General features: G+C 38.5%; 2 protein-coding genes across 13 annotated transcripts in view; both read left to right on the top strand.

Annotated features, from left to right (window-relative positions):
* Positions 1-1,044, top strand: part of IQCB1 (IQ motif containing B1) — a 46,375-nt gene extending 45,331 nt beyond the window's left edge. For 2 of the 4 annotated variants that reach the window (XM_036883403.2, XM_036883404.2), the window contains exon 15: positions 233-1,044. In XM_036883403.2, the coding sequence (XP_036739298.2) occupies positions 233-462 (230 nt within the window). In that variant the 3' untranslated portion in view covers positions 463-1,044. The remainder of the gene's footprint in view (positions 1-232) is intronic. The other 2 variants (XM_036883406.2, XM_036883407.2) reach the window with 2 other exon arrangements.
* A 19,136-nt stretch (positions 1,045-20,180) lies between these two features.
* Positions 20,181-26,152, top strand: part of GOLGB1 (golgin B1) — a 104,466-nt gene continuing 98,494 nt past the window's right edge. For 6 of the 9 annotated variants that reach the window (XM_036883363.2, XM_036883366.2, XM_036883365.2 and 3 more), the window contains exon 1: positions 20,183-20,388. The gene's annotated coding sequence lies outside the window, so the exon portion shown is untranslated. Of the gene's footprint in view, positions 20,389-20,659; positions 21,002-26,152 lie in introns of all 9 variants that reach the window. The other 3 variants (XM_057503138.1, XR_005024428.2, XM_036883364.2) reach the window with 3 other exon arrangements.

The raw sequence follows: 26,152 nt of genomic DNA, 5'->3' as shown, positions 1-26,152 counted from the left end.
AATTGGGGTCGGGGAGTGTAGTCACTGCCAGCCAAAGCTATACAGATGAAATAGCCACATGCTATATGCAGCTGGCAGTGATAATAGATTCAGAGTTGGAAGCCTGTCCCCCCTGCCTACTATTAGTAGAGTCCCAACTCTAGTTTCCAAGTTCCTACTTGTTTGGTATAGAACTCTTCCACTCACCTGTTTTTTTGTTTTGTTTTGTTTTGTTTGTTTCTGTTTACTACAGAGGCACCAAGTCTGAAGGAGGCAGCAGGGAAAGAACCTGAGCTGTTCCTAAGTAGATCCAGGCCTGTGGCAGCCAAGGCCAAGCAGGCCCACCTCGCCACCCTGAAGCATTTACAAGCACCCTGGTGGAAAAAGCTCGGGGAAGAAGCAGGAGATGCGATCGATGTTCCAAAAGATGAGCTTAGTATAGAGTTAGGGACTTTATTCATTGGTGGAACCAAACCTCCTTAGCAAGAGATCCTTGTAAGTGACACAAATCCTATATTTCAGGAGATTTTACTGGTTTTGCCTCTGACATGCTAGTAGACTAGAGCTATCCTAACTCATGGTTTTCCAGAGGTTCCTCTCCAAATAAAACTTGCTGGCAGTAAACAAAGAGTTACCTTCTACCTCTATCTCAAATCTCTTTTTATTTTCTCCCCACCTCCATCCATGGCCATACACAGTAGTAATTGGTATGGCTTTTATTGTGGAACCATCTCAGCATGGCATTCAACTGCTTATATGAAATGTGATATTTCTTTTGTTTCTGCTGTTTTCCAATGAAAAGTGTTTTCTAAAATATTTTCAACGATTCTGAAAAACTTGTCAGGATTACTTCGACTTTTCACATTTAGTAGTTAGAATTTCTATTTTTCTACTAATATAGGAAGTGTTCTCTTAGCCTTTATTAAAGTATGGAAAAGAAATGGTCAATTGAAGGGCATATCACTATTTTCTACAAAACAATGGTTAAACTCACTTTTTATCTTATTTCTAAAAGGAACTATATTTTAAAATCTTTTAAGATTCGATGCAAGAAAAATTTCTCCAGATAAATTGTACTCTTTCTATTGAACTATGAGAACTATATAGCCCATTGTTTCCCTTTTAGACTTTCTCCTAGGAAGCTCAGAGCTATATAATGCTTAATTTCTGTTATGATCCTAAGGTACCTATAAAATTAATTTGGTTCTAACCTAGTAATTTCTGGTTTTCCTATACATCTTTATGTTTTAATACCAGAAGCCACCTCTGTTTGTAACAATAAGGAATTTAAGTTAGAAACAATTAACAAATCACCGTCTTAATATTAAGGAAACTGAAGTGCTATTTGTATAAATAGTGGAAATACCAGTATTTCTGGGTGGGAAGACCAAATAGTGCATTTAATGTCCTTTCCTCCAAAGTTAAGTTTAGTAAAATTCTAGTCATTTTTAGAATTTGTCATTTTTATTCATAATTGGAAAAGAAATGTACAAGATTAATCTGTAAGAATTAAGAGTATGAGAGTTCACTTAGAATGTGAAAATAAAAGCTTTCAATTAGCTGCATGAAAATGTTGCTCCTACACTTACAAGAAAATGCCATATAATCTACAAAAGTAATTTTTCTTGAGTCTATCAGATAGTTGGGGCCTTAAGACAACCAACTAAATTGAGATGGGCCTCAGTATCTGTGAAATGAACTATTTCATTTTAGTAGAGCACAGGAGACAGAGGTGGCTGTATAAAAAGAAATCAAGTGAAATTTTAAATTCTTAAAGGCTAAATGTGGGGTAGTGTGTTGATTTAGAATATCTAGGAGCCTCAGGATTCAAACCTCCACCAAGTACTCAGAAGAAAGGTTGAGAAAAGGGCAGCAGGTCTGGAGAGCTGTCCTTGGTGCAGGCAGACTTGAGGTGATAGGCTTGTGCTGGGTGATATGCCCAAAGGCCCCACCTGCTTTCTGAACCCTTCTCTTAAAAGTCTTAAGCTGATAGATCAGGAACAGCAAGCCCTCTTACTGCCAAGGCTCCCAAAATTGTATTGCATGTAAGGAAGGAACAGAAATAAAACCTATCTGTCCCTGAGGGTGGGGTAGGAAACCCTTTAGCCCCAGACACAAACAGAGCTTCAGCATTACTGCCGGAAGGATAGAAATAAAAATCCTCCACTCCTGGAGGAGGGTCAGGAAATCTTAGCTCCAGAAGTTCTACACTGATACAAAGCAGAGGTCTAATGCTGGGGAGGAAACTTCCCTGAAAAAGACCAACCACAGATAGTGACTGCCATGGAGTACAAGAGTAGGAACCACCCCCACCCCAGAAAGGATAGTCCTGGGCTAAGATGTAGGTTGGAACAGGCAACAGAACACCCATGACCTAACAGGTAGCCTAGCACTAAGTAAAAAGCACTAGTTCATCACTGAGGTAGAGGAAAGTGCCTGGAGAGAGACCCCCTCGTGGCAAAGGCATACAAGGAGAGCTGAAAGGGGAGGCCAGGGCAGGAATAATCTTCAGGTTTCTAAGATTAACCTTCAGGTTTCCCAAACCCTACCCTAGGTACAATGTAACAGCAGCTAAAAAAAACCTAAAGGAATTTGAAGCCTCTGGTGTAGCAAAGATCTAAAAAAAACAAAACCCAGCTAAACTGATTAGTTTGACTCAACTTTCTCTGCAATACGATAATACAATTTTAAAATTGTACTTCCTTTACAATTAAATTGTACATCTAGCAGCTTTAAAGTACATCCTACTTTCTGACTTATAATGCTGTTATATTTACTATATTAATAAGACAATAATTTCTGCATTACCCAAATAAGAGTGAAAAATAAGACACGTGAAAAAGTCGTTTTATCAATATCAACAATTTAGAGGTTGCAACTTATTTTGTTGGATGACTTGCTCACATTAGAGCTCATTTTATATAGAGAATAAAATGCTGAAGAGGGTTGGATGTGAATTTGAGAAACATAATTGTTAATATTACAATTTTATGAACATATAGGGTGCCTAGCAATAGAAATTCTGTAGTTAATAGAAATCTGTAGAAAAGCCATTCTGCACCATATGTTTTTCATTTCAGGGATATCCACATCCATTTAGGTCAATTTCAAATCATGGCAAAAGAAAACCCAGATGCAAGATTGCTAGACTGAACTTTAATGATTAAATTTTGAAGACTTCTTTCCCCATTTTTAATAGTATAATTGCCAACTGTATATATTTAAAATCTATAACATGATGACTTGATGATGATTTCACAATAACTGCAATCAGGTTAATTAACACATCCATTACCCTACATAGGTACCTTTTGTATGTGTGTGGTGAGAATGCTTAAGATTTATTCTCTTAGTAGATTTCAAGTATACAGTACTATTAACTATAATCACCATGCTGTACATTAGATCCCCGGAACTTATTCACAACTGAACGTTTGTGCTCTTTGACCAGCATCTCCACATTTCCCCAACTCCCAACCCCTGGTAACCACCATTATACCCTCTGTTTCTAAGAGTTTGACTTTTTTTCTTAGATTCCACAGGTGAGATCACACAGTATTTGTTTTTCTTTGTCTAGCTTATTTCATGTAGTGTAATGTCCTCCAGGTTCATCCATTTTGTTGCAAATAGCAGGATCTCCTTTCTTATAGCTGAATAATATATATGTGTATGTATATAACTGTGTGTGTGTATATATGCACATTCATACATACATAGATACCACACCTTTATCCATTCACCCATTGACAGACACAGGTTGTTTCCATATGTTGGCTATTGTGACTAATGCTGCAGTGAACATGGGAGTGCAAATGCTTCCAAGATACTGATTTCATTTATTTCAAATGCCCAGAGTAGGACTGCTAGATCATATGGTAGCTCTATTTTTAATTTTTTGAGGAACCTCCATACAGTTTTTCATAATGGCTATACCAACTTACATTCTCACAACTAGTGTACAAGGGTTCCCTTTTCTCTAAATGTCCTCACCAACACCTGTTACCGCTTGTCTTCTTTGATAAAAGCCATCCTAACAGCTGTGAGGTGATGCTGTGGTTTGGATCTGCATTTCCCTGATGATTAGTACTGTTGAACACCTTATTCTGCACTTGTTGGCCATTTGTGTAATACAATTATGATGCTATCCACTGGAGTTAAATTCCACAACGTAGGGTCACAATCTTCAACAAAACTGCACTCACTTCAGATACCAGCCATAAATTCAGATATCCCCAGGCCACCCACATTTCTGACTACAAATTAGAGTTTTCACAACCCTGTCAGGTTTGACAATTCACTAGAACCAACCCATAGAATCTAGAAAACACTATACTTTTGATTAGTTTTATTACAAAAGATAAAAATCAGGTCTAGTCAAAGAGCACTTAGGGAAAGGTCTTAGAGTTGTCCTTTCCCCATGGAATCAGGATTTATCACCTTGCAGCACACGGCTGTGTTCAGGGAGCTCAACTGAGCCTTCATGTTCAGTTTTTATTGGGGTTTCAGTACAGAGACATGATTGATTAAATTACTGACCATGTGAATGAACTTGGTCTCCAGCCTTCCCTCTCCTCCCCAGAGTCAGTAGGTCAGGCTGATAAGTGGCTCAAAGCCTCAACCCTCTAATCACATGGTTGATTTTTTTGACATGACTCACCCTGCATCTTGAGTCACATCCTTAGCATAAATTCATGTGTGGTCCAATTCCTATCACTCAGGAAATTTCAAGTGTTTAGAGGCCCCCATTTCAGGAATTTGGGACAAAGACCAAACAAATTCTTTATTATACAACATCCCCATACTAACTGTCTGACACAAAAAGAGATGCACCTTTTTATCTTGGTGTAAGTAGTATGTCCCTTAGTCTTTTCCATTTTTTGCATGTCTGACATTTAGTTAAAAATTGAGACACACAAGAAAGCTAGAAAAAAAACAACTTGTCAATATAAACAAAACTAGATTCAGAGATGACTCAGGTATTGGAATTAACAAAAAAATTGTAATAACTATTAACATGTTAAATGATATAATGTAAAATTTGATAGCATGCATAAATAGATGGAGAATTTTGCAGAGATGGAAACTATTTTTTAAAAATCAGTGGAAATGCTAGAAAATGCCATTAACAGATTCAAGTAATTTTAAATGCTCTGGATTTTCGTATGATATACTCACGAGAATGAATAATAAGCAGAATAGAATGATCAATAAAAATAAAGTAATGAATATGGAATGAATAAATTGGCTTCATAGAATGCCCATATGGCATAGGAAAGACAAGAGAGTTGAGGCAAGGTCTTAGATGACTATCTCTAAAACATGTAGTTCTCAGCACTACTCAGGCATAAAGAGGAAGCCACATTATCTTAATGGAAAAGTCCCCCAGGGAGCAGAGAGTCAACACCTGTGTCTCTACAGGAGTCCATAAGGTGTTTTATTACTGGGTCTATAAATTATGCAGCCAAATTCTTTATTTGTACTTATCAGTTTGCATTTCTGTGCCTATCAGCCTAATTAAAATGTAGGGAAAACAAATGAGGAGGTTTGTAATCTTGAGGACTGAGAGGAAAGAGGCAGGAGACAGAGAGGAGAGCTGCATTTTCTTCATGGAAAAAAGGGAGGCTGTTACCTACTGTTAATACAAAACCTATTAATAACTTGGTTTTGACTTTAGGTTGAATATACCTTCCTAAATAATGTGCTTAGTAATCTAAAGTAGTAAATGGAGAAAATCTCTTAGTTGTTAAAGAAATCTGAAACAATCAAGGGGAATTTATTGGGCAGGACAATTTAGAGATAATTAGGAAATCCACAGGCTTTCTCACCAAATGTGCTCTATATGCAAATCTTCAAATTTATTAGCAATGAGGGGATGTTAATTTTAGTGATGTTCTTTGTTAGAAACACTGATGACGCTTCAATGATAGAGTGATTGAAGGTACCTGTGAAGCATATCAAAGATGTCAGTTTGATATGTAACTTGAGTTCTAGTGGCCTCTTTGTGCAAGTATATTAATTGATTAAATATTGCTGTATCCTGAGGCAAGTTTATAGTTCTTGTGAGTTCTCCAGAAGAGAGCCTGACACATTCCCTAAGATACATGCTGGGAACCATCTTTAAATTGTTGGGCTGGAGAAATCCCCATCACAAAGCTTGCTAGAGGCCTGGCATTTAGTCTTACAAAGTTTGCTTACAGGCCTGGTATTCAGTCTTAGATCCTAGATCAAACGTAAGCCACATCAGTGCCTGGCTCAGCAAGTATTTGTTGAATAAACATTGAATATAACCTGTCTTGTCAATGGGTTTCAGCCCTGGGCAAGTTCGCTATGGATTCAGTGTGACCAAAGAAATTGACAGCAAAACGTTCTTGGGGTGAAAGGGTTATATCCGACTTTATTTCCAGGTGGCAGTTCAGTCACTAGAATCCCATTCACTCAGAGCAAGTCTGCATGCAACAAGCTGGTCTCTGCCTCTGGCCCCCTCTGTCCGCACAACCATCCTCCAGGCCTCTCTGCCTAGTTGTCCCACACAGCCGTCCTCTGGGCCTCTGTCCTTGGCACTGCCACCACTCCAGCCTCTGCTCTGCTCTCCTGCAGCCTTGCAGCTCTGCCACGGTGTCGCACCCAGAGCACTGGGCGGAGCTCTTTTTATAGAGTCAACAGCCATGTATTGCCCACAGGTGTGCAGCGAGCTAGTCAACCACGGCCAGGTGAGAATCCTGGCCACAGGAACTCTCATTTTATCTGCAAAACTTTATGTTTACACCTCCTAGGAATTTTCTTCTGATTTCAGATCCTGCATACCCTTGGCTCTAGATGCCTCAGGATGAGAAAGTCACCACTCATAGACACCCCAGCAATTAACTTTGCTGTAGTTTAGTTTCTGCTTAAAGTTTGATTTATAACCAAGACTAATCTAAGAGAAAAGTACAATATGTTTACTGCGTAAGTTTGATTAGTAGCTGAAACCAATCTAATAAAAAGAACAAAGTGTTAATTCCCGGAATCTGGTGTGGGTTATGAACAGTGTGGAACAGGAGCTGCAAACGGTTCCTGTGATCCTTCTGCAGCAAACCCAGACAAGGAACATGCTGTGAAACTCACTAACTGGATGACTTGCCTTAACACAATAGGAATATAAAAAACATATCTAGTTCACGGTTGGTTGATTCATTGAGAAAGTACATTCAATAATTATTAACCAATGATCATGATCGTTTCATTGCCTGCTGAAATGTAATAAAGACGCAGGGGCACTCTGACTTGTTGCTTAGTCTCCAAGGAAGTCTAAGCCCTCCGCATTAAACCTCATTCTGACTCGGTTTCTCATTTTCGCGGTCCCCGACTGCCACATCTGGTGTCTAACGTAGGGCTCGAAAGTGACAGGCTTCAATTGACTTCAGGCCGGTCAGAACCGAAAGGGAATTGTATGCTCCGAGGTAAGCGAAATTTTCGGAATTGTTTTTGCAGTCATGGGAAATTCCCACACCGCCCAAAAACAATATGTTGTTTTATTGCATACTTTACTTAAAGGATCCGGGGTTAAAGTTTAAAAAATCAACTATGATGGAGTTGTTTGATTTGGTTAATAAGCATTGTTATTAGTTTAATTCACAAGGGAAAGCTGTATTGAACTTAAAAGTCTGGGACAGGTTTTGAGAGCTCTCCGCCAAGCTCACCAGCAGGGGGAGCGAATTCCCTTGTCTGTCTGGTCTCTGTGTAATTTAATTAGTTTAGCCCTGGAACCTTTACAATCTAAATCTGAAGAATCTGTGAAAGCGGTCAATGCTGAACTTAATGATGAAAATGAAAATAAAGAGAAGACCCAGAAAATACTGGAGGAGCGTCCTCGTTCTCATGAATCTCCTGCAGGTCGATATGAAAGTCTAGGGACTTTACATATTGAATCATTATTTCCTGAGGAGGAATCAGATACAGAAAAGGATTCTGAAACAGAACTAAAAAGGGATAGAAAACGTAGCTTTTCTCAGCTGCGTACAGAATCTCCACCTGTAAGTAATGATTCTAAACATTCTATTGAAAAACAAATAGCTACGTTAACAACATTACTAGAATCACTAACTTCAACACTAACTCATTTGAAAAATAGAGTTGAATCTCCTCTAGTTAAGGAAGATGATAAACACATTTATCCAGTAAAAACTTTTGATAATAAAGAAAGGGAGCTTGTCTCTACAGCCCCTCCTTTTACCTTCATATCAGGAAATTCCGCCTAACTGTTCCCATTCCTCAAGTTTCAGTAATAGCTCAATCCATCTTAAATGCAAGAAGAGAGGGGGATATTGATGCTTTCTCACTGCCTATTTCAGCTTCTGTGTTTCCTGTCATTGTACAACAAATGCCTGCTAATGACCAATATCCTCAAGGTTATCAACAGTTTGAATACACTCCCTTATCTTTTTTTGTTGTTTGTTTTAAATTTTTTATTAAGGTATGATTGATATACAGTCTTATGAAGGTTTCATGAAAAACCAATGTGGTTACTACATTTACCCATATTATCAAGTCCCCACCCATACCCCAATGCAGTCACTGTCCATCAGTGCAGCAAGTTGCCAGTACGCCTCCTTATCTTTTAAAGTTATAAAGGACTTGAAACAAGCAGTGACTATGTATGGAATGCAATCTAATTATGTTAAAGGTCTGTTACAAGGATTAGCACAGGAATACCGCTTAATCCCCTATGACTGGGATATGTTAGCTAGAACAGTTTTAGAATCTGGCCCCTATATGCAGTTTAAAATGTGGTGGAGAGAGGAAGCAGAGCAGGTGGCAAGAAGAAACCAGGCTAATCAATTACCAAGAACTTTAGAACAAGTAACTGGTAATGGAGATTGGTTAGGAGTTAGAGCTCAATTACAATATCCTGATGAAGTTATTGTACAAGTCCGTTTGTGTTGCATCCGTACTTGGGATAAAATTGAAACACCCAGAAAGGCTGCTAAGTCTTATGTTAAAGTTATTCAATCTCAAGGGGAGCCTTATGTGGACTTTTTATCCTGATTAAAAGATGCTATTCAAAAAGCAGTTTCACAACTGGACCTTCAGGATCTCTTATTACAAACTCTTTCTTTTAAAAATGCTAATGTATTCTTAGGGTAAATTCCTAGAAGTGGAATTCCTGGGTCAAATGGTATTTCTATTTTGAGCATTCTGAGGAACCTCCATACTGCTTTCCACAATGGTTGAACTAATTTACATTCCCACCAGCAGTGTAGGAGGGTTCCCCTTTCTCCACAACCTCACCAACATTTGTTGTTGTTTGTCTTTTGGATGGTAGCCATCTTTACTGGTGTGAGGTGATATCTCATTGTGGTTTTAATTTGCATTTCTCTGATAACATGCTAATCCTAATGCTCCCTTTCTTTTTCCCCACCCTTATCCCTCCCTTCCCACCCATCCTCCCCAGTCCCTTTCCCTTTGGTAACTGTTAGTCCATTCTTGGGTCCTGTGATTCTGCTGCTGTTTTGTTCCTTCAGTTTTTCTTTGTTCTTATACTCCACATATGAGTGAAATCATTTGGTACTTGTCTTTCTCCACCTGGCTTATTTCACTGAGGATAATACCCTCTAGCTCCATCCATGTTGTTGCAAATGGTAGGATTTGTTTTCTTCTTATGGCTGAATAATATTCCATTGTGTATATGTACCACATCTTCTTTATCCATTCATCTACTGATGGACACTTAGGTTGCTTCCATTTCTTGGCTATTGTAAATAGTGCTGCGATAAACATAGGGGTGCATCTGTCTTTTTCAAACTGGGCTGCTGTATTCTTAGGGTGGGGAAAAAGAAAGGGGGCATTACAATTAGCATGTATAATGTTGGAGGGCATGGGGAGGGCTGTGCAACACAGTGAAGACAAGTAGTGATTCTACAGCATCTTACTACACTGATGGACAGTGACTGTAATGGGGTGTGGGGGGGGACTTGGTGAGGGGGGGAGCCTAGTGAACATGGTGTTCTTCTTGTAATTGTAGATTAATGATAACATCAACAAAAAAAAAGGGTAAAAAAAAACCCTGCTAATGTAGAATGTTAAAACATCCTTCAGCCTCTAAAAGCCCAAAATGCCTCTCTAGAGGAGTATATTAAGGCTTGTCTAGATATGGGGAGTGAGCCTTATAAAACTAATTTATTGGCTATGGCTCTTAAAGATACATTAAAACAAAATAAAACTAAGTGTTACAACTGTGGTAAATTAGGTCATCTTCGAAAAGATTGCCAAAAAAAACAGAATGATAAGAAAAGAAGAAAAGAAACCTCCCCCCATGTATGTCCTCGCTGTAAAAAGGGGAAACATTGGGCTAATGAATGTAAATCAAAGTGAGACAAAGAAGGGCAACCTTTAGAGAGACAGGGAAACTGGAATGTGGGCCCAGCTCGGGGCCCCCAGAAAAACAACACAGCATTCAACAATATCCAGTCAGCAAGGCAAAGATCATGCCACCACTCCATGACCTTTCTCATGCCACAAGAGGGAGTGCAATATTAGATATTCCCATTTTAAATAATTTATGTTTACTACCTGAAGCTGGCATTGTGAAAATATCAACTGGCATTTATGGACCCAGTCCAGAAAATACTGTTGGATTGTTAATTGGCAGAAGCAGTCTTACTAGTCAGGGAGTTCAAGTTCATTTGGGAGTTATAGACAGTGATTATGAAGGTGAAATTCAAATTACGATGAGTACCAATAAACCAGTGTTGTTAAAAGCAGGACAGAGAATTGCACAACTCCTTACATTGCCTTACATACAGGGGAAATCTGACCCCGTTCAAAGACAAGGTGGATTCGGCAATACTGGTAAAAGATGTATTGGCAAACTTATGTTAATGGTGATCCACCCCAAATGAATGTTTATATAAATAATGTGCCCTTTAAAAGACTAGTAGTTACAGGAGCTGATGTTTCTTCTATAATATCTCAAGAGTCTTGGCCTTCTGCTTGGCCTTTAACTTCTGTGTCTGCTACATTTAGAGGAATAGAAACACTTACAGAGATTTTTCAAAGTGTGTCAACTTATTCATGTATTGAGCCTGAAGGACAAAAGGCTATGCTGCAGCCTTTTGTTGCACCTATACAAATTAATCTTTGCAGTCGGGATTTATTGTCCCAGTGTGGGGCAACCATAAATATACCATCCATCTCCCTCCAGTCTAGAAATATTATGGCTCAAATGGGATATGATTTTAGAAAGGGTTTAGGAAAAAAATCAACAAGGTATTTTAACTAATATAATAATACCTCAATCCAAATTAAATTGATCAGGCATCAGCTATCCAAATTTATGATAGAGGCCACTGTTCATAGCTTCGCCCTTCCCTTAAAACAGTTAACTGATAAACCAATATGGGTAGAGCAGTGCCCTTTAATAAAAGAGAAGCTTCAAGCATTAGAGCAATTAATTCAAGAACAGCTGTCTGCTGGACATATAGAAGAATCTGTTAGTCCATAGAATTCTCCTATTTTTATTATTAAGAAAAAATCAGGAAAATGGAGAATGCTGACAGATTTAAGAAAAATAAACACTGTTATTCAATCTATGGGTCCTCTACAACCTGGACTGCCACAACCCAGTATGATTCCCCTAGATTAGAATATTAAAATAATTGCTTTAAAAAATTGCTTTTTCACTATTCCATTACAACCTTCTGATTGTGGAAATTTTGCTTTTACTATTCCATCTCCCAATAATTATAAACCTACTGCTCGATATCAATGGAAAGTTTTACTTCAAGGAATGTTAAATAGCCCTACATTATGCCAATACTTTGTTAATCAAATCAACCTTTAGAAAAATTAAAGAGAAAATTTCCTGATTCCTTAATTATTCATTATATAGATGATATTTTAATCACTCATAAAAATTTTCCCACCTTGCAAACCCTCTATGAGCAAGCTGTTACAGATCTAACCACTTATAGTCTTATTATTGCTCCTGACAAGGTACAAGATAGTACTCCATATAACCATTTAGGAAGTATAATCAAAAGAACAAAAATTCTTCTACAAAAAATTCAAATTAGGAGAGAAAGTCTCAGGACTCTAAATGATTTTCAAAAGCTCTTGGTGATATTAATTGGCTTTGCTCTTCATTAGGAATTCCAACCTATTCACTCAAACATTTATTTAATACTTTAAATGGGTATTCTGAATTAAATAGTTCTAGACAATTGTCACCTCAAGCTGAAAAATAATTAGAATGGATAGAAGAACATATGAGAAATAGTTATTTAGATCGTATTGATACACAATATGATGTTGAGTTATTAGTCTTACCCTCTGAGCATTCCCCTACTGGTATTTTACAGCAAAAAGGAAAACTTTTAGAATGGATATTTTTACCACATAAGGCATCAAAGAAATTACTTACATATATAGATAAAATTTGTCAGTTAATTATTCGTGGGCGCTTAAGATTGCATGCCTTGATTGCACAAGACCCTTCCCAAATTGTTGTTCCCCTTACTAACATCCAGATAGCTGACAACTGGAAACTGAATAACTGCTGGCAAACAACCTTTGCCAACTATATAGGAAATATTAATAATCATTTTCCAAAAGACAAACGTAGTCAATTTCTTAAAAAAACTATGGATTTGTACTGACATTATTAAAACTCATCCTATCCCAAAAGCTGATACTTATTATACAGATGCTAACAAGGCAAAGCAGGATATAGTGGAAAAACTATAAAAATTGTTCAAACTTCTTATCGCTCAGTACAAAAAGCTGAATTACATACTGTTACTATGTTATTACAAGATGTTACAAATCCCCTTAATATTGTTACTGACTCACAATATGTTGAATATACAATAAAACATATTTACTCTGTTACTCTATTGGATGATAGCACTGAATTACATCAATTATTTTGTACTTTACAATTACTGTATGATAGACATCATGATGTTTATATTACTCATATCTAAGCACATACCTCCCTCCCTGGACCAATGACTAAAGCTAATGAACATACTGATGTTACTTTTTGGATCCCTATTGACTGCCATGGCCTGGCATGAAAAAACTCATGATAACAAAAAAGGTTTGCAAGTTAAATTCCACCTCACTAAAGAACAAGCTCAAAATATTATTTATCATTGCCCTCAGTGTACTCAAATTCAAAGTAAACCTTACACCTCAGGAGTCAATCCAAGAGGACTGCACCCTAATGAACTGTGACAAATGGATGTCACCCATATTCCAGAATTTGGAAAATTATCTTTTGTTCATTGCTCAATTGATACATATTCTGGTTTTAGATGGGCTTCTGCACTATCAGGAGAAAAGGCTGACAATGTAATTCAACATTTACTAGAAGCTTTTAATGTTATAGGATTACCAGCTAAAATTAAAACAGATAATGCCCCTAGTTATCTTTCTGCAAAATTACAGAAGTTTATTTCCCAATGGAATATTAAGCATATTACTGGAATTCCATATAACTCTCAAAGACAAGCAATTATTGAAAGATATAATCATACATTAAAAGAATGATTGCTTAAACAGAAATGGGAATACAGTAGCATAGAACCTCCTTGTATGAGAATACATAGGGCATTATTTACCCTACATTTTTTGAATTTAAATGATACAGGTTCATCAGCAGCTGACAGACACTGGGTACAGGAAAAGTCTCCTGAAATAAATCAGCCTGTTTTTTATAAAAATGACATGGGAGAATGAGAATCAGGGATGGTTCAGAGGTGGGGCTGAGGATATGCTTGTGTCATTATAGAAACAGGAGAAACTGTATGGATCCCAGCTAAGAAGATAAAACCCAGAAAATGAACAAAAGGCTTCAATTTGATGTTGAACCTCCGGTTGATGAGATGCAAGTCATGATTATTGGAAGATCCAGAGTTTGAGTTCCATTACCAAGAACTTAAAAAGTGAATCCCCCAACATGGGGACAATTAAAAAAGATGACACAGGAAGCTGAAAAAATTATACAACAGACTGGACAGTCACACAACACTTCAAATTTGTTCCTGGCTATGACTGCTGTGGTCACCATAGGGGTAAGTTCTGCTAATGGCATTAATCATTCATATTGGGCTTATATTCCTAACCCCCTGATCAGTCAAGTCAGTCATTGGCTCTCCGAAATGATCCCAATATATGTTAAAGATTCCAACTGGACTCCTGGTCCTTATGATACTCATGGTGCACTAAGGCCAGGAGAAGAAGGCATGAAACTTGAGAATTATGCAATGGGAGTAGAGGGGATACCCATTTGTATTGGAGATGAAAACCATTGCTTAAAAATACAACCAGCTGCATGGCTATCCATTGTCAAAAATTATACCAATAAAAAATTGTTCCTTCTTCAAGCATTCAGTTTCCACAGAAAAGATAATACAAAAGACACAACAGATCATCCCCCTGATTTGCCCATCTGCACCCAGCCAATAGCTATGAAAGTCAAGCACCAGAAAATGGGTGCACTGGACGAACTATCAAAGAGAAATTAGTCAGGTTTTACTTAATACTTCCTTCCTATGGAAGCATCACTGATTGGAGCCCTCAAGGTTCCACCCGGACCAAAAAACAGGGGCATGACTTGAAATGGCGTAAATATATTAATGGCATTAATCACACCATTGTCACTTCTAATGAGACCATTTATTGGGATGGAGGTGGGATGTCTGCTCCTGCCCCACATTTACCTTTTGGACCCCTGCCAATATCACTTATGGAAAATTCCCTCAACTTTATGGAGTCTGATAGCTTGGAAAGGCCATATTTGGAATTGTAACATTACAAAAAGTAGTCAATTCAATTTTACAAAAAATGGAAGTCATTATATTATAGCCTGTGTCAGATTGCCTTTTTAAATTATGATTAGTCACACAGCATGGCATTCACCCGGATATTCTGTCTCCTGTGCAAATTGTTCATTCTATACTTGTATTAATTACTCTGTTTCTTTTTCCACAAAAGATAGTCTTATATTCTTAAGGCTATAACAGGTCTCTGGCTTCCAGTTCAACTACACAGGAAGTGGCAAGATTCTCCAAGCATGATGCTTCTCCAATATACTATTGATAATCTTCTGAAGAGAACTAAACGAATGATTGGATTAATCATTGCAGCTGTCCTGGAGATCATAGCCATAACTGCAACTGCTACAACCACTGGGGTCGCGCTTCAACAAAGCATTCAGACTGTTGACTTTGTCAATAATTGGTATTCTAATTCATCTAAATTGTGGACCGCCCAAAGACAGATAAATAGTGAAATTAATGCACTATTGACTGATTTGCAACAAGAAATCATTATGCTAAGAGATCAAATTGTTAGTCAAATTTCTATGAAACGTGATTGAAATACAACTGGATTTTGTGTTATCCTATACCTTATAATCATACTTGTTTTCCTGGGATAATGTTAAAAAACATTTGTTAAATCATAGTAATATGACTCAAGAAATATTAGAACTACAACAGCACATTACTGATATTTTCCAGAAACAATTACAAGTATTAAGTGATTCTAATCTATTGGAAAGCATTGCAGATGGAATAAGTAATCCGGACCCGATAAAATACTTAAAAATTTTTAGTGGCTCCACTGCTACACTTACAATAATGGTATTATGTTTGTTATTTGTGTTTTGTATAGTCTGGAGAAGAGCTACCCAAAAACGTCAATGTGCTCAACAGCAATCAGCAGTCTTCTCGTTAATGGTACAAAAGGTGCAAGCTAAACAAAAAGGGGGAAATGTAGATATCCCAGCAATTAACTTTGCTGTAGTTTAGTTTCTGCTTAAAGCTTGATTTATAACCAAGACTAATCTAAGAGAAAAGTACAATATGTTTACTGCGTAAGTTTGATTAGTAGCTGAAACCAATCTAATAAAAAGAACAAAGTGTTAATTCCTGGAATCTGGTGTGAGTTATAAACAGTGTGGAACAGGAGCTGCAAACAGTTCCTGTGATCCTTCTGCGGCAAACCCAGACAAGGAACATGCTGTGAAACTCACTAACCGGATGACTTGTCTTAACACAATAGGAATATAAAAAACATATCTAGTTTGCGGTTAGTTGATTCATTGAGAAAGTACATTCAATAATTATTAACCAATGATTGTTTCACTGCTTGCTGTAATCTAATAAAGACGCAGGGGCACTCTGACTCGTTGCTTAGTCTCCAAGGAAGTCTAAGCCCTCCGCATTAAACCTCATTCTGACTCGGTTTCTCATTTTCGTGGTCTCCGACTGCTCGCAATATGACTTCCTGATATATGGTCAATGCTCAATGAGTCATGTGGAAATGATATCTGACTTCATGTGGCATGAATGTTGCTTCTCCTCTACAAAAATACCATGGCTTCATTCCCCATGGAGAGCAAGCCCACCTGTCTGAGCATTCCCCACCGGCTTTTCTGTCTGGCTCCACATGCTTCATGAAGTACCTAGAGCCTGCTGTTTCTATGGGGAAGATTCTTAAAGTTAAAAGAAACCTCAGTCAAGTCACCTAGAGCCTGGCCTATTCTGGGCCTTTGAGTCAAAATGCTCTAGTATATCCAGCCCCTGCGGATACGGAGGGGGTTTTAGCAGTGATTTCTTCAGCTGTTATAGGAGTAGCTCCCAGCCAGATCAGAGCTGGGAGACAACCCCTACCATTCCCCAGATACGGATGCTTAGCCTCTTCAGCTCTCCTGCTCTTCCACATGCCACAGTTCCTGCCTAGCCTTGCCCACCTTTGGGCAAACTGGTGCTGCTTGAGGATGCTCAGCAAGACAATCACTGGGGACTGAACATCAAGGTAGGAGCAAAAATCAGCAAGCTTCTGCATCCCTCAGGCATCTCTGATGTCTCTGAGAAGCCTAGGACCATCTGCTCATTTCACACTTAAATCCCTTTCAAGACCCAACCTACTATCCTTGCTTCCCATCCAGAAGCTCAGCCAGCAGGAACCAAGGAAGAACCTGCAACTCCACAGACAACTCCCAAATCTCAATCTCTTCTATCTTCAAAGGCAGAGAGTATACAGGGTATATGAATACTATTCCATCCTCAGATATATATATATATATATATACAGGGACCTGTGGAGTGGGCAGGAAAGTACACATCAAGGGCTGCTGTACATCACAAATTTTAAGGATTATAAGAGGATGAAGCAAAAGTCATCAAGCTTGGTTTGTTTTCCTAAAGCCAGCTCAGTCTTTCCATGGGTCTAGTGCCTCATCAGGAGTGCCTACATTCCCGAGAGAAAAGCCAGGAAAACAAAAGTCCTGATTCCCATAGAGAGCCTCCTCTAGTGCCTGTTTCCAGGACTCAATTGGTATGAAGGATGACTACCAATTGTGACATAAAGACAAGTGGTCTGAAATCTAGCCCATGTCACATTGGCCTCCTTGCGACGCCAGAAAAGAGTCCAAACAATTCACAGGACATCAGTCCCTTTGTTTTCAGCACAGGTGGGACACCAGTTCCCATCTGAGATAGATGCATTCAGCAGTCAGGCCCTAATAAAAAAAATGGGTACCAAAGTATGGACAGCAATATCCATACTTCCCAGAGGAGACACCCATGACTCACTACCTGCTAGGGCCAGGGAGTTTCAGAAAAATTATCTTTTCTTAGGCTTTGAGTATGAGGTGTTTGGTATACTCTGGATCCTTCTGGGAGTTCTGCTGATGTAGGGCAATATAATCAATAAGGACTCAGTAGAGTGAGTAAACAGATTTTCATACAGATTCAAAATCTCATAATTTAGACTTTGCTTCACCCTTGGGAATCCTGATGAATGGGATTGTATTTAATGACTGTATTTAAATATAATTCAGAGAGAACAACTTTACGAGAGGTCTGCACATCATCAGGTAGCAGTTTCAGCTGTGGATGCCGTAGGTCTCAGCTGTAAACAGTTTAAGTTGGTACTCAGCAACATTCCCTTGCTCACTGACCTCAACTAGAAGCTCTTGGAGAGCCTGCAGAAGATATTCCAACCCTGGTTCTCCCTGGGCTCTGTAAGTTCTGCCCTGGCTTTGTGGCTCTAATTGGGCTATTAGTTTCAGCAGATTGCTAAGAAACCAATTGCCCACCCTAGCTTTGCCTCTCTGTCTTCAAAGGCCCCATGAAACTCCCTTGATAATAGCCCATCTTCTAGTACTTTTAATTTTGTAAACAATACCCTTGACTAGAATAAATAAGGTGAAAGAGTAGTAGTAACAAAAAGATAATCATGGTTAAATTAAAAAGAGGCTTGGCATACTAAGTTATGATAGTTTTAACTTATATGAGAATTAAGTTAGCTGAGAATTATTCCATCTACTTCTACATCCTGTTAAGATTATATAACATAGGGAGTATCTGTCCCTTGAAAGCTCCAGAGCATTTTCCTGTAAAACTGGGCAGAAAAACATACTTTTCTAAGATAAATTAACAGCTTCTAAATTTGTTCTCCATGGTAAAGGTCAGGTTTTTCCCTTTTTGAGTCAAATTTGGTGCTATGTGTACATACATACACATATATATATATTTTTTTTAGTAGTTTTAGGTTTTACAAAAATTGAGCAGATATACAGTTTCATATACTCACCCCATCCCCCATCAATTTCCCCTTTTATTCACATCATGTATTAGTGTGGTACTTTTGTACTTCAAATCCTGGCTCTGGTCACTAGGTGACCTTGGGCAAATTACTTAAATCTTCTGAAGCCTTATTTTGTCACATGTAAAATGGGGGTAATCCTATATACTTCATGGATTCAAAAGACACTGAGTGCCCTACTGCATACTGTTCTTGGACCTGGAGATAGAGCTGAGATCAAAAGAGACAAAAATTCCTGTACTTTAGAAACTAATAATTTAGTAAGGAGAGAGAAATTAAAAAAAAAAAAATATATATATATATATATATGTGTGTATATATATATATATATATATATATATATATATATACAGTCCACCCTTGAACCACAGGGTTTGAACTGTGCAGGCCCCTTTACACATGAATTTTTTTCAGTAAGTATATCAGAAAAAATTTTGTAGATTTGCAACAACTTGAAAAAAACATTTTCTTACCTCCAGCTTACTTTATTTTTTATATTTAATACATACAACATACAAATACGTGTTAATTAACTGTTACAGGTAAGGCTTCCAGTTAACAGCAGGCTATTTAGTAAAGTTCTTGGGGACTCAATAGTTACATGCGGTTTTTTGAGGGGGTGCGCGCCCGGAACCCCTGACAAACATACCCTTGCCACCACCACTTTGTTCAAGGGGCAACTGCAAATGGCAAAACATTCAGGAAAAAAAATGAGTAGAGAAGGGCCATAGTGCATGCATGGAACTGCAACTTTTGGTGGGGAGCCAGCAAAGTCCTGATTGATCTTATGTTTGAACCTCAAAGTTTATTGTATTAGGGTCACGATGCATATTGTGGGTTAGCTGAGGGCCTGGCTCACAATAAGGTCAAACTTACATTCTTATTCTAAAGAGAGTGCCCGAAATATTGGGGGCTGGCTTTTCCCCCTTTCCTTAGGGGCTTAAGAAGTGTGCATGATTTCCGTGACTGTTAGGGTAATTTCTTAGCGTTCCATTTCAGACCTGAGCCTTCAAATCGTACCCTCTGCTTAAGGCCCAACTCTACCATTTCCCAAGAGGCACTTTCCTTACATTCATTATTTCTCTCGCTCTTGTCCTGAGACATCGCTGATCCTCTTTCATACAGACACCAGGTTCTAGTCCGAGTTCCATCACTAATTCGCTATTTGTCTTTGGAGGAGTCACTTTAATATGGTTCTTATTTTCATCAGTAAAATAAAAAGGTCATATTAGACGACCTACTTTCCGGCTCAAATATATTTTATGACTATAAAAACAAAACCCATATGCCCATCCATTCTCACAGCTCATTCAACATTCCTAATGGCAGCCATTGCTCGCAGCACTGGGTCTCCCCAAACGCACAAGCTGTGGTCTGGGTCAGTCACCGCCAACGCAGCGTTGTTGGAGAACACCGGCCTCACCTCTTTACACTTGAAACACCTGACCTTTCTCAAGACGCCAGCCCTCCGGGCATTTCCGGCTCTTCCTCCGATCTCCTTCCGGAACACTTGCTCCCACTCTTTAGAGTCCATTGGCTGTTTCTTTGAGGAAGCGGAGCATTTCCTGACGCTGATTGGTTTCCGTCCTTGTCGATGGGTTACTTACAAACAAGGCGTGCCTGGTTTCCCTGGTTACACTCTGCCGGTAGCCCTGATTGGTCCAGGTCCTAATCCCATCTTCCGTCCCAACTGCGAGTGGTTGAGTCCTTTCGCGGGGCGCGGCGGTGGTAGGTGTCGCGTACTGGATTCCCGAGCTGACGTGGCTTAAATTTGGGAAGGGGGCAGCTGGAACCTCCGGCGGCAGCCTCTTCCAGGTGAGTGAGGGAAGCTCCCCACGTCCTCCCCTCGAGTCCTTTAACAGTCACGCCCGCCACAGGGGCCCCGGGGGCTGCCGAAGCAGCCACACTCGGGTCCCCTCCCTGCCTTTCCTCTCCCCGATTCAGTCCGGGATCTGGCCCATCACCCGCCTCCCTTCACCTACAGGCCTACTTATAGTCGCTCAGACGCCAGCTGGCCCCACCGGAGGGCTCTGGGGTCTCCCTGCGCGGTCCCCGGACACAAGTGCGCGGTCTGTCCCCTCCCCAGTGCGTTTGTCCTCCTGGAGCGACGGAGAAACCCTCTTGGGTCAGTCCTGTCCTCTCGGCGATGTTCCCTGAGTAGCCTGTCTAGGCCGGCCCGGGTACGCAGCAGCTGACGTCCGAGAGAACCTGCCGGGTCCTTGCGCTCAGGCCTTAAACAAACTTAAGTGTCCGGAAGGAGAGGCGGGACCCAAACAAATCAAAAAGGTCTTGAGGGCGGAGATCACAGAAGCATTGGAGACAATAACGCAAAAGAGGGCCTGTCAAATCCTGCTAATGATTTGCTGGAGCGATTCAGAGAGTAGTATGCTCTAAGATCTCATCGACACTGAAATCCCAGGAATCAGAGGTGGGCAGGCTGTTAAAGGAAAGGGAACCGTAAAGACAGTTCTGGAGAAAAAAAATAAATTGATTTGATGAAGTGTAGGATGTTTATTCATATCGGGAGTGGTATGTAGGAGTGTGAAGGAGAGGATGAGCCCCTTGACAAATGAGGAATATATTTGTCTGACTTATTGAAAGAGTTACAGTTGGTCGATGGGGAGGGGACAGTTTGAGAGTGGGACAGAGAGATTTAAAACTATAGGATAAGTACTTTTATATTTGGAGGCAGTTGGAAGCCTTCCAAGCTTTTAAAGACCCTTGTTTTCTGTGCAAGATGACAGTGGAGAACTTATGAAAGGCTGGAGGGCTTTCTAGAAAGTGATTGAATTTTGATGGTCAAAATGATTATGAATGTTCAAAATCAGGAAATATGCTGTTGGAAAATGGCAGGATTTGGTCATGAACTAAGTATAGGAAAAAGTTGGAGAGAACTAAAAAACTGCAGACATTGTACAGTGACTGTTCCACAGCTTTTACTTTCATCCTTTAACCATAGACTGGTCATTTAGTGCTTTCCTTTTCACTGTATTAAATTTGAATTAACTACGTCAATAGTTTCCGAACAATTTTTGCACACCCTATTAGTAAAACATTTTTAAGCAGATATCTTCCAAATATTGTCGGTTTAATTATGGATAGTGTATGAGTAGCACTGTAAATACAGGCAAACCTTGGATTGTTACAGGTTCAGTTCCAGACCACTGCAATGAAGCAAATACTGCAGTAAAGTGAGTCAAATGAATTTTTTGGTTTCCTAGTGTATGTGACAGTTTACCCTATACTGTGGTCTATTACCTGTGCAATAGCACAGGTATTGCACAGGTAACGGACTGTGTCTGAAAAAAAAATACATACCTTAATTAAAAAGTACTTTATTGCTTAAAAAAGCTAACCATCATTGGAGCTTTCAGTGAGTTGTCATCACTGATGTCATCATAACAAATATAATAATAATGAAAATGTTTGAAATAATGCGAGAATTACCAAAATGTGACGTAGAGAAATGAAGTTAGCAAATGCTGTTGGAAACATGGTGCCAGTAGACTTGCTTGATGAAAGATTGCCACATTCAGTTTGCAAAAAAACACAGAATCTGCAAAGCACAATAAAGTGATGCACAATAAAACGAGGTATCCTGTATTGCAAAATACACAAAAACATATTTAAAAGGATGAAAAAAAAATTCTTGCCTACTCCTCAAGCCACTCCCCAATTTGGAGACCCCATAAAAGTGTTTCCTGATTTTTCAGGAAGGCTTTTTGCATCTCTGAGGACTTTTAGACTGGCACACCTCTATTTTTTTTGTTTTGTTTTGGACCTTCACTATTCTGGGATATAGACTTTCTAAAATTATTATCTTTAGGAGAGAATTCTTTTTTCCCATACTTGACTTTAAACCCCCTTCCTCTTTTTTTCCCCTTTGCACTGGTGAGTTAATTAAAGGGATGTTGAATTTACTCTTGTTTATAACAATAATCATTCATAAACTTCTCTAGGTTAACTACTATTGGAAATAAATTATTTGGGACAAATCTCACCACTAATCATTACGTATCCATCTATTGTTAGGAACCACTATATGAAAGGAGGTTAGGATCTATAATTATCTTTTTTTAATTAAGCTATTTTAAAATCAGCAACATGTGCTTTTGGTATAATCAAATGCAATACAAAAGGATGTAATATAAAAACAAAAATCTCTCTTCTATCTGCTGAACTTTTTCTCCATTCCTTACTTCTCAGAAGTAAATGCTTATTCTTTTATTCTTAAGAAACTTTTTGATCATATTCAAACACATATATATATATGTAATATATATCCTCCTCCTTTTTCTCTCCCACAAGTGGAATCATAATACACGTGCTGTTCTACACCTTTCTTTTGCCACTTAACATTATGTATTAGGTATTTTTACATATCCATAAGGATAAAATTGCCTCATTCTTTTAAAAGACTATATAACATCCCCTTGTAGAAATATCACAATTTATTTGTCTAATGTCCTCTGTTGATGGACATTAGATTTTCACTTATTAGCCATCACAAACACTGTTGTAGTGAACGTTCATATACATAAGTCCTTGTGTTCTTGTGTGAACCTGTCTGTGGTATAAATAATATGGAATTCTTTGGGCTATACTACTTTGAGTCATTGCACTGTACTCTATTTACTACTGAAAAAAAAGTGCTTATAGAACTATAAATACATATATTGGTGCCCTCATGTCTTCAGCCCTGTTTTCAGCCCCAGTGAAGAAATCACACAGAAAATAGATTATCTTTTTGTATTCGCTCCAGCCAAGAAGCTTTGTTGAGCTCTGTTACTGGTCAAATTACTTAATCTCCCTATGCCTTAGTTTACTCACCTTAAAACTGGGGATATTGGTAGTACCTCCACCTTGGGGTTGTCTTAATAATAAATGAGTAAAATAATGAGAATAAATCAGTTTTTATATGTAAAGGAATTGGAGCAATACTTAATATATAATACTGTTATGTAAATAATAGCTACCATTTCTAAATATACCATTATTTCATTTGTTAAGTGAAAATCGTATTTTGTATCATGAAAAGTATTTTTTCTTTTCTAATTGTGAAATTATATCATAATATTTCATTTGCCTTTCTTGGCCATGTAGCACCATTTCCCATTAGCTCCTCAAACTGGTTGAGAATCACTTTGAAATTAAGGAATTAAGGAAAACTACTGAGGGTCAACCAGATAATTAAAGTTGTTTGATGGGTGACTGGGAAAGCTCACTATATTCTGCATTGTTGTTTTTGTGGGAAAATGTTATTTAAATTCCAAAGCAAGTGGATGTACACACAGGCATGCACTACCTTTAATTACTTTATTTTCCTATGTATTTTGTACTAAGTTCTCTATGATTAGGGACATGCCTTATCTTTGTGTTTTTTTGTGGCTCTTTGCATTGTGCTATACACTAAGTATTTTGAAAATAATTATTTATAGCAGTGACAACTGCAAGAAAGTAAGACTTAATTGTATTCTCAATGCCACTTCAGAATACAGAGTCCTGTGACTGGGTTTGTGAAGGGTGTGGCCAGCATTGAATTTGAGGGGTGGTTTTATTTGCCTAAGTGTTTTACTGAAGCATGACGTTGGCATGAAGCTCTTTTTTTTCTTTTTCCCAAATTGTTACTCATGATTCTGGTGCTTTTTAAAACAATAGCAAAACATTGTTTATCCAACAGTCACACCTATTTCTTATATGAATCTATTACTGTGAACATGAATATTTTCCCCTTTACTAAGTCTTCTATGTGCATTTGCCCATTTCTGTCCTACAGTGAACCTAACAGAGGGGGAGATCCATCTTTCTGCATCTAGCTTAAGCATGGATACTTAGTGGCTCTCTTGCCCTCGAGTTCCCAACCTTTGAGCTACCTAAAGCACTTAACTGTGCCTGAGATGCCCTTCTCACTTACATTTCCATATTATTCCTTTCGTGTCAACAGCTATAGAAATCATTCTTGAATAATGGAGTCATAATAGTGGGCATTAGAATGCTCCTTCTCAGTCTTCTTCATTTTAAGATGAAAAAATTGTAAAGTTTCCAGCATAACACAGTATCTTTGTGCTGGAACCAGAACTGAAAGCTCAGTTACTCGCGGTGCTCTTTCCACCATGCCATCTACTCTCTCATGAACCTCTCAGATTATTGATTCCGTCTATAAGAAGCTCCTTTTACTTTGGCCTGGTATGGTGTATCCCTGATACTGATCATTCCTTTCCTTAAACATACACATTTTTAAACAGTTACATGAGAAAACTAACCCATTTTCCATTTAAAGAACTTTTATCTTATTCAGTAATGCTTGTTTAGCTGAGGGACTTTGACATATCTTACTTTCTCTGAGTGTTAGTTTTCCTCATTCATGAAATGGGAATGATGATAATACCTACCTTGCATAGTTTATAGGGATTAGAGAGAAATGTACATAGTGTCTGGTACATACTGCTCAATAACTGTTACCATTGCCATTATCGTTATCCTATGTCCATTTGAATGTGTCCTTCAGGTACATTAATTTTCAGTGGGATGCTGATGGAGACACACCCTCTTAGGATGAATCAGAATGTCATGTGTGATAGTGGTGGATGCAGGTGGGGGTTAGTTTTTGTTTGAAAAAACATTCAAGATTTAAATTTTATGTTTGGGAAAAAAGTGTGCAGTAGAAATTACATATCCATCACAATCTTAGCTAATGGTGATTTACAAACGATCCAGAGCATACCACCTAGGGTGTGTATGTGTGTGCATATGTTTGTACACACTTGAGTTTCACATTTTAAAGGGCATATGGTTTAAACATGGTTGAGAACATTGTCACAGTGTCTGAAATCTCAGTACTTTTCTGTTTAGTCCTGAAGGTGGTAGCAGTAGCAGTGGGATCCAAGTGACTTGGAGGAGAAAGTGTGGGTCCAAACAGCAGGACTATGATAGAAGTGGGTTGAGAGTTGGTTGGGGAATCTGAAGGGAAAGTGATGTAAAATGACCAGTGAGTGAGGTGTATTATATAGGTCAGTCATGTGAGAAAGCCAGGGGATAAGTCAAGACACTCCTTTTTATGAATGGCTCTAGCTGTTAATTGATTAAAAAAATTTTATTGTAAAGTAAAATTGAAGTACAAAAAAATACACCAAAAATGTATAGCTTAATGAGTTATAAGGTGAACATTCTTGTTCATCTTGTCATAACTACTGGATCAATAAATATTACTTTGCCAGTTGTCTAAGATATCACTCCACGGGCCCCAACCCAATCAAAGCCCTCTCCTTCCTTTCCAAGTAATCACTTACTTCTGATTTCTTTATGGTTCTATTACCCAAATGTAAATCCCCTCACCTCCTTTTAAACTTCATATGTCTCTTAAGTCTTTCCTTGCATTTTCTTTGAAGAATTTAGGCCTTTTGACTTGTGGGGTTTTCCACCCTCCAGGAATTTTGTTTTCATGGGGCAGTTTAGCATATTCCTCTGTGCTTTGCATTTCCTGCAAATTGGCAGCTGGATCCAGAGGCTTCTAGAACCAGACTGAGGTTCAATACCTTTGGCAAGACTGTAGGAGGTGGTATATTCTTTCTTCAGGAGG

Source organism: Manis pentadactyla, chromosome 1 (assembly GCF_030020395.1).
Source record: "Manis pentadactyla isolate mManPen7 chromosome 1, mManPen7.hap1, whole genome shotgun sequence".
Lineage (NCBI taxonomy): Eukaryota > Metazoa > Chordata > Mammalia > Pholidota > Manidae > Manis > Manis pentadactyla.
The sequence above is the reverse complement of the archived record's forward strand: the minus strand, read 5'-3'. Positions and strand labels throughout refer to the sequence as shown.